The 9476-nt window shown below is 36.7% G+C and overlaps 1 protein-coding gene across 2 annotated transcripts; it reads left to right on the top strand.

Annotated features, from left to right (window-relative positions):
* Positions 1–1437: 1437 nt before the first annotated feature.
* On the top strand, positions 1438–4769 carry LOC111439786 (NADH dehydrogenase [ubiquinone] 1 beta subcomplex subunit 3-B-like). Of its 2 annotated transcripts, XR_002709865.1 has the most exons (3): positions 1438–1747; positions 3795–3835; positions 4550–4769. XR_002709865.1 is itself a non-coding variant. In XM_023077315.1 (2 exons), the coding sequence occupies exon 1, from the start codon at positions 1514–1516 to the stop codon at positions 1736–1738; it is 225 nt and encodes a 74-aa protein (XP_022933083.1). In that variant the 5' UTR covers positions 1441–1513; the 3' UTR covers positions 1739–1747; positions 4550–4769. The 2 variants fall into 2 exon arrangements, 1 of the variants encoding a protein (XP_022933083.1); XM_023077315.1 differs by lacking the exon at positions 3795–3835 and having other exon boundaries at positions 1441–1747.
* Positions 4770–9476: the final 4707 nt, after the last annotated feature.

Here is a 9476-nt window from a genome sequence, read left to right as displayed (position 1 = left end):
GGGGGGGGGGGGGGGGGGGGGCGACTATCGTTGTGGGCTGTGCAGGCGTCACCTGAGGAGGAGCAGCTGTACACGTTTATTTGAATCGAAAGTCAGAGGAGCGGCTGTCGTCATGGTCATCTTCGGTCGGAGGAAGAGCTCACAAGCTGTGCAAATGTGGGATCGGAGGGGCGGCTGTCATTGTGGTCTTCTACAACTGTGATTGTCATCAGAGGAGCAGTAGTCATAGCGACTCATGGCGCCGGAAATCGCGACTCTTTGTCTTCCCCACCTTGGCACGACATTAGAAGTCGCGACTCTTCGTCTTTTCAAAAGTCATGACTTTGAAGGGAGGCAGCGATGACGGCACCAAGACGACAACTTTGGAAGTCGCGACTCTCTCTCTCAATTCGTAATGCAAATTCTGACATGTCAATTATATATCTTCTAAGATTTGGTTCAACCTATCGATTTGCTCATCTGTTTGTGAATAAAAAGTTAAACTGTATTACCATTGCCCTCAATAAGCTCTTCCAGAAGTGGGAGGTGAACCAACCATCTATGTTTGACATAACGGAGTTTGGATAAACATTTGGGACAAGAGCAAGCTTCGAGAGTGCTTAAATCATGAGTATTGAGTCTTAGGTTTAACTTTCAGGTTTCTTCCAAATTCGTAAGATATAGACACCATTTGATTCCCAATCAATTTCTACCCCTTCTAAATTTGAAATTTGAATTTGAAATAACTTCGATGAGGGAGTCGAGGGTCGGGAGTGGCTGTGACCTACTACCCCATGCTCATATGCCATAGGCAACTGAGAAAAAAAATGTATTTTGTGCGACTCATCAGCACATGTCTTGTTTATGGCCATCTCACCCTAGGAAAAGAAAAATAACAAAACAACTGACCTATTCAAGTCCAATGATGGTTAAGCTCAAGTAATGATTTGACCCAAAATCCAAATTAGTCTAAGCTTGTCAAAATAAATTGGGTTAGATTCAAGAAAAATACAGTAATTGGGCCCAAGGTCTAAATTTGCTCAAGCCCATTTTTAAAAAAGTTGGACAAAAAGGGAGGTCCAAACCATGAAAACTTCCAATAGAGGTCAAAGGACCTTTAACGAGCACGAACCTAAAGGACCTTCAATGAGCCGAAAGACGAAGACCTTCAACAAGCTCTAAGCGGAAGATGTTCTATAAATTACAAGTCTAAGATATTCAAAGTTAAAAGTTCAACCTTAAAGACAAGTGTTCCAATCCTCACTAAGAATCAAAGAGTCATATGTGGGAGATTGTACTCCACACATACAAAATTTAAATAATTTATTTTAAATAATGTTTTTGAAAGTTATAATATTAATAAAAAAAAAATCTAATTTAATTTAAATTTAACTTAAATACAGAGTCAAAGCCATTGAAAAGGAGGGCAATAAAGTAATTTGCATTAGTGCCCAAGAAGCCTGAAAACTGAGTGAGGGGAAGGGCGTGGGCATTTGCATCTTGTGCAAGGAAAAAGGAATCAGAGCAGTCTGCAATGGCGAATAAGCCTTTGGGATCGACCGGAGAGTTCTTCAGGAGGAGAGACGAGTGGAGGAAGCATCCGAGTCTCACCAATCAGTTCCGACACGCCACTCCTGGCCTCGGCATCGCCCTCGTCGCTTTCGGCATCTACCTTGTCGGCGAGCAAGTCTACAACAGGATCTATTCTCCCTCTTCTTCTCACCACCACCATGCCGATGCATCCTCCGCCACCCATTAACTGCTACGGGTGATTTCCCTAACTCTTCCCTTCGGTTTTTATTCTAATACTTTCTTCCCCGCGCCGTCGGAAGGGATTTTGTCGTGTTTGAATCATGCATATCAATTTCCCCTTATTTGTATGTTTTAGTTGAAAATTTTATCAGATTTTCATCTGAAGAGAACGAAGGTTCTCTTTTCCTTCATATTTCTAGGTCAAGTTTGCCCATTATGTCGTGATGCTGTAGAAATTTGCGCCTCTTCCTAAATTGGATGTGTGATTAATTTTAAAAAAAAAAAGTTTTGTGTTGAGCATTTATCTTCTATACAATCTTTCGATGCTTTATATCCGTCTTTCATATTTACTTCTAAATTAATGGAGAAACCCAAATAATTTCCTGCTGCGAACGATATTGAATTTGTTGGAAGTTTAACCTGATTAACTTTCGTATTTATATTGTTGTTTGCTGGATGGATGTCATTTTAATTTTAGTACCATATATGTGATATATAAATTAAGCCATGCGATAAGTACTTCTAGTCTGTCTCTGACTCCTTAGGGACCGTTATTGCAAGAAATCTAATTTAGAGCAAGTGTTGATTACTAGCGGGGCCTTTGAGGACTATACGCTAAGAAAAGAGGACGGGTGGTTTTTAAGATTGTATTTGAAAAAGCACGTGACCATGTGGAGTACAACTTCTTGGATAAATTCATTGAGAAGAGGGGATTTGGGTTTAATTGGAGAACCTAGATATTGAATTGTATTAGGTTAGTAAATTTCCCATCTTTTCGTGGAAAATGTGGCAAGATCTTCGTTTCTAGGGCTCTTAAGTAAGAGGATCCTGTATCACGCTTTCTCTTAATTTGAGTGGTAGATGTTCTAGCATGTTAGTGTGTCATTATAAATGGAGAACGAGGTTGTGAAGGAGTTTAAGGTGGGAAATGAGTTAATTCATCTCAGTTTTATAGACATTCACCTTTTGTTCAGGGCAGGAAAGATTATTTGTTAATCTTATTGGTCTTTTGTCTTCCCTTGAAGTTTTTTCTAACCTTGGGTGGGAAAAAGCTCCATCACAGGCTTAAATTATTGTCTCTACGTTGCGTTCTTAGGCTTTTTGGTCAGATGTGGGGTGAGTCCCTTCCTTTCCCTTTATCTAGGACTTAATTTGGGGAATAATTCGAAGAGTCAAGACTTTTTTCAATCCTCTTATGGAAAAAAGAAACTCAAAAACAGTTGTCTACGTGGAAAAAAGGCTTTGTTCTCTAAAGGTAGGAGATTCACTCTTATCTGGTTGTTGTGTGGGATTCCCGATTATTTTTGGTTTTTTTTTTTATTTTTTTTTATTATTATTATTATTTTAGTTTAGACTTCTGGTCTCAGTGAATTAGAATATTGAGAGAGTGATGAGTAATTTCTTGTGAGAAAGGGTCAATGAGAGGTGAGGAACTCATTTGGTTAAGTGGGAGGTGGTGGTGAAGGTGCTGGAGCTAGGAGGATTAGAGGGATTGAGAGCTTGCGATTACGTAAGAAGACTTCTCTGTTAAAATGATTGTGGCCCTTCTTCATGGATCTTAATGCTTCGTGGTACAAAGCTATTGTGAGTAGATATGGTCCATACACAGTTCTAAATGGGTTTCAAGTGGTGGTTCCAAGGGCACTAGTCTATGAATTGTTCCGTTTGGTAAGGCTTGAAGTTTATTTTTTTGGAGGATTGTTGGGTAGGTGATATTCCTCTTTCTTCATTGTTTCTTTATGTGGTTATACCATCCCTCAAACAAGAGATTGCATCCACTGGCCTCGATGTTGCCTTTCTCAAAATCTCTAATATTCGACTTCCAGTCTTTTGTCGCCCTTTTTTCATAGAGAGGCAGCACAAATGGCGTTCTTCCATCCCTCCTTTGTGACCAACACCCTTTTCCTTGGGTATGCAGAGTCTTGCAATAAGTTCAATTCTTGGGGATTCCCTTCCTTTTTTTTCCACATTTTGTCTACCCATTCTTTCCCTTAGATACCTATGCTTTCTCCTCTCTTTGGAAGGTTAAAATCTCAATGAAAATCAAATTTTTTGTATGGCAGGTGTTACATGGGAGACTCAATAACATGGATTGTGTTCAAAGGTATTCTTCTTTTATGTTGTACTTGCTATGGTGGATTCTTTGTAGCAGACAGGAGGAGGACCTTGACGATATGTTATGGGTATGCTAGTTTGTGCAATCCCTTTGGTGTGAGTGACGAGCTTGTTTGTTAATGTTTGGGCTGGACTAAAGATGGTTACTTTATGGTGGAGGTGGTGCTTCTGAGTTCTTCATCTCGAGAGAAGGGCAAAATTTTTGTGGCATGCTAGTTTCTTTGTCGTTTTGTGGGGCGTTTGGCTGGAGAGGAATAATATGATCTTTAGAGAAGTGGAAAAATTGTGCAAGGAAGTTTGAGGCTGTTAGGTTTAATGCTCCTAGTGAACATAGGTTACATAACCTTTTTGTATTGATGGGATATGTTTTATTGGGTTGGATCGGTGTCTTTTTACGCAGTTGAATTTCGGATTCCCTTTTTGCTTGTTTGTTTTTTGGTATGTCCTAGTCTATTCCCACTTCTTACCATAAGAGCTTGGTTTCTTAAAAAAAGAAGGTTTGTCATATCCACCGGATAACATTTTTCATTTAATTTTTGGTTGGATGTTGTCAATTGGTTAGATTTCTATGATAATGTAATACTTTTTCCTGATGCGTTAGTGTTATATTCGTAACATGCTTCTTTCACCATCTCTTCACTCTTTATATGTTTGCAAATATTGTAATATGTGTAACTTATGTGACTGGCAACTAATTTTGCAGATGCATTCGTGGTAGCTGAATCTAAGCTTGGAGTTGCATAACACCCATTACCTTTCACCTTTCTATGTGCAATAAAAGTAAAACTTTTGCTGGACAAAGCGCTTGAAGCTTGTGAATGTACTTGATGAGGTTGGGATTGAAATTTCCATCAGAACTGAAATGTTTAATTTTATAATCTAGTGGTTCTATCCATTCATTTTTCTCATCACTACTGATAATATTTCTATCTATTTCATTTTACTTATGATGAAACATAGTTGGAAATTAGAGGGGGTTATAGTTATTTAAGTTGGTTTTCACTTTCTTAGCCTCTAGGAAGGTCATTGGTGCTCTACAATAATGTCATTTGCTTCAATCATTAAGGTTTTCCCATCTGTTTAAACACTTTGAACTCCCTCGGGAATAAAATGTTGCTTATTAGGAAACATAATGATCTAAAAACTAGAATAACGAATAGTTAACCAAACATAGCTTAACTAGTTTAGTCATATGCTCCTGATTAATAGTTCAGATTCTCCGTCTACCGCATGTCATTTCTGAACCTACTCCCCTTGATCTTTTAGGCTTAGACATGTTAGGGTTAGTGTGTAGCAAACTAAGAATTTTAAGTGTGTGCTAGATATCGAAAATAGTGTTGGTAGAGGGATAAATAGTAGGTTGATTGTGTCCTGGTTGTTTGTAAGTTTCTCTTAAATTTCTTTTTATTTAAGCCTTCTTTACAAAGCAAATTATAAGTCCATACTTAAATGTTACATTCCTCGAGTAGTTTTACTCGGCTCAATCATATGTTTTACTTGTATCATTAGGGCTTGTCTGTTTCTAAGGGACCTTGTATGAAAGTATATTGAAGTAGAGAAATCATTGTATCTATCGTAGAGAATTCATTGTATTTAACATACTTTTCAATTTGTTCGCAAGGTTTTTGGAAATGGTTTGGTGAAGGAAATGAAATTGTTAAGGGAAAATATTTCATTTGCTTAGGTTCTTTCTATTTTGGTATAGGAGTTTGCATGCTTGAGTGAATAGAAAACAACCAAGTATTATCTATTGCTCCCTCAAATAACTCTCTACATTTTATCTTAGGTCATAGATGGGAGACTCTTCCATATTTACATACTAGATAGATCATTGCCAATTAAGATGAGTTCATGATTAGAGGTTGTGTCATAACCGTTCCACCGCACTACAAGTCAATAAATGACATCTATGTGACACCAATCATGGCTCATAAAACCCGACATAGTAAGTCATATGGCTAAATAATCTAACATCGGCAAAGAATCCTTGTTCATAAATGGGCATGGGCATACATGTAGGCCTAACATGCTTTCAAATAGTAAATGTTGGGATATGCTAGGTGTAGTCTCATAAGCTCATCAATCAAATCAAAGTTGAATCGACAATTTTGGAAGCTCCTAATTCAAATAATTAGTACAAAATCGTTCTAGATTTCCATTCACTTCAAGTACTCAATTTCAAACAATTTCAAGCAATTTTGGAAGCTTCATTTTCTGCCCTTTAATCTAACCAAAATTCCTCAATTTTTCCTATAACCGGTCCATACCAACATCTGGCAGGTAAACAGCTCCAAAAATTGTGGAGGAACATGATCAGTCAAACCAAAAATCCTCAATTGTATGTCATAGTTTGTGTGTAGATGTTGTCTAAGATGTTACCACTCAAGGCTGCAATTATGATTGGGATATCTCCCTATTGATTTCTTGGCTGGCATTGGTAGGTTATTTGAAAGTTCTTCATTTTCGTATGGTTACAAGGAAGAAGCCAGAGCTATTGCGACATTTTCTATATAAAAAAAAATAGAGAAGAGATTATCAGCAACATTAGTTGAGCAAAATGATTAGAGCTTGTTCGAGGCCGAAACTCGGGCAGTAAAAATAATGGCAAAATTCAATTTTTACAAATTAATCTAGGTCAAACAACAATCTCAATAATCTTAAAGAACGTCATCGTCTTAGTTACATTCGAGTTAGAATTTTTTTCACTCAGCGTTAAAGAAATAAAGAATGGAAGAAGGGGTAACATTCTTTTTACAAAGCTAAATTGTTGATACATGATAAGAAGAGAGAAGTTTGAGAATATATGCTTTGGCAGAAGGAAAGGTAGTGTCTTTTGCTTTAGAAATGAGTAATAATGGCCCATTTGCATGCCTTTGAATCTCAAACCTAATGGAGAGTTAGATTAGGGCTAATTGGATGCACTCACGTGGCCTATACCTCTTCTTATTCAAATCCTGACAACACAATAAAGCCCACCAGAATGTTCCTCAATATTCATTCATTCCTCTCTTTCTTTTTGCTTTTCTTTTCATTTGCTTTCACAAATCCAATGGAATTATGCTTACCCCTTTCCCCTTTTCATTTCATTACTTTTATATTCTTTCTTTTACTCCACTTTCAATGCATGCTATGGACACATACGTATTCTACTCACCTTTCTACTGATCAAAGATTCCATGTCGTACTCCTACGTTGACCAGATTATTTGGAGAGCTTATGCTCAAAGTGAATAACATCATACTAGTGTGGAGGGTCGTTGTCTCTGTCTTTAGAATCAGATCCATGCACTTGTCTTCATACGCTCAAAATAGACAATATAATACCCGTGTAGAGGAAAAATTTATAATATTTGTGTGGGGGAGTGATGTGTATAAGAAGGCATAAAAAGGGGGGAAAGTGGGGTTTGAAGACATGAAATGAAGAAGAAAATAAGTAGAAAATGAGTTGTGTGAATAATCTCTGGTCCTTCCCACCAAACTTTACCTGTGGGAAACACAAAAATTAATTATTCCATGTCTCAACATTTCAAACTCAAGGAACCAAATGCCCACAAAAAAAGATGAAAACATCTTAAACATAAAAGACAAAAGGTAAAAGACAAAGTGTGTATGCTGCAGATTGAGTATGGAATTAGCAACAATCATCTCTCTCTCTCTCTCTCTCTCTCTCTCTCGATATATATATATATATATATATATACATTTGTGTCTAATTATGGTGTGGTGGTCACTCTTGAACTAAGAACCAAACCACTTCATCAATTCTATCACCAATTGTACTAACCATGTTGCTCTTCAGTGTTTCTCAAGCAAATCAAATCATATCGCTATTTCAAGTAAGAAATTATACATACACATGAGAGGAAAGGGAATTAAAGATATTAGTAGGATTTGTTTGAAGATTGTTTCGAGAACGTCCCATGTCGAGGATTCGAATTTGACTTTAACATTCTTTTGTTGCATGGTCATGTTACATATTTATCTTTTACTGCACCTAATAGTGAAGACTATTTTCACAAGCTAAGACGAGTCGTTTTAGGATATTTTGTCTTAGCTCATATGAGTCCTAGAAAAAATTTCTAGGGGTCGCCCAATATAGAATTACTCTAAACAAAACATACTTAACTTTGACGCTTCTATGATTGAGCCATTAAAAAGGAAAATGTATATTGTTAGTCTACGTAACAACTTTCAATTCTCTTAATGTGAGATCCCACATCAGTTGGAGAGGGAAATGAAAGATTCCTTATAAGAGTGTGCAAATCTCTTTCTAATAATCATGTTTTAACATCGCGAGGCTAACAACGATATGTAACACACTAAATCAGACAATATTTACTAGCGATGGGCTTGAGTTGTTACAAATGGTATCAAAGCTAGATACTGGGCAGTGTGTCAGCGAAGACGTAGACCCCTTAGGAGGTAGATTATGAGATCCGACATCGATTGGAGAGAATAACGAAGTATTCCTTATAAGGGTACGAAAACCTCTCCATAATAGACAAGTTTTAAAACCTTGAAATCGACGACGATACGTAACGGACGAAAGAGAACAATATCTACTAGTAGTAGGCTCAAACGGTTACCTTTAAACTTTTCTTACTATCATATCCTAAGGACTTTGGTGGGTGAGTTGTATTAGTAAATGGAGAAAGAAGATTATATTACTAGAAATGGAAAATAATAATGAATGATAGGAAGAATTTGGTGATAGAAATAGATTATTTTGGGAAAGTTGGTATCTTTAAAAGCTAAATGTGGATGTGAGAAAGACACACCACCTTGATTATTATCAAAGATAAGAATAAGATTCCGTAGACCGACCAAACATTGTAATATATAATAATCTTACTTTGAATCTAATTTATAATAATCTTTTCATATATATATATATATATAAGAATATTTACTCATAAAGTTGGTTCCAATAATATATTCCTTTAGGTTTACCCAAATTATGAGTCCACTTATTAGAAGAATCACCTTTTCTTTCTCCTCTTTACTTCCTATCCCTTTCGTGATTAACTCGATAAATCTTAATCATATATATCCACATGTTTGCTTCTTCTAACCTTATTTTATGTCATGTTTTTTCGTACGAATAAAACCTAAGTGTTACGATTTACTTTTTGAGATTTTTATTTACGGATTGTCTACCAGTAAGCTATAGTCAATTCTTGCTATGACTATGTATGCGTATCTGGGGCACCGATTTTTCAAGATTAGTAACTAGGTTGTGTATCTCTAGGCATGCTTCAGTAGGGTAATGTGCCATCTAGATCGAATTGGGATCTTTACTGAGTTGTTCATCCTCTTCTCGTAGTCTCTCGAGTATTGACCCTATTTGGGCACTTATTGTCTCATGATGTCTTATACTTGGCTTTTTTGGAGCATGTTTACATTCATCTAGATTATCTACGAGGTCTTATGATAATTTAGGTTAGCCATAATGAATTAATATTGCTCGTGTCACACACCCAAATGTCATATAGTTGTGACATGCAATCTCTTACTATTTAAAAATTACTGAGTTGTTGTTCAACTAAAAAAGATTAGTTAGTGATGCCCTAAAGGGCTTCATAATGTTATCATAATCTTCGAGGGAGCAACCCTCATGCCTTCCATGCTACT

The sequence above is a fragment of the Cucurbita moschata genome, unplaced genomic scaffold (genome assembly GCF_002738365.1).
Source record: "Cucurbita moschata cultivar Rifu unplaced genomic scaffold, Cmos_1.0 Cmo_Scf00106, whole genome shotgun sequence".
NCBI lineage: Eukaryota > Viridiplantae > Streptophyta > Magnoliopsida > Cucurbitales > Cucurbitaceae > Cucurbita > Cucurbita moschata.
The sequence above is the reverse complement of the archived record's forward strand: the minus strand, read 5'-3'. Positions and strand labels throughout refer to the sequence as shown.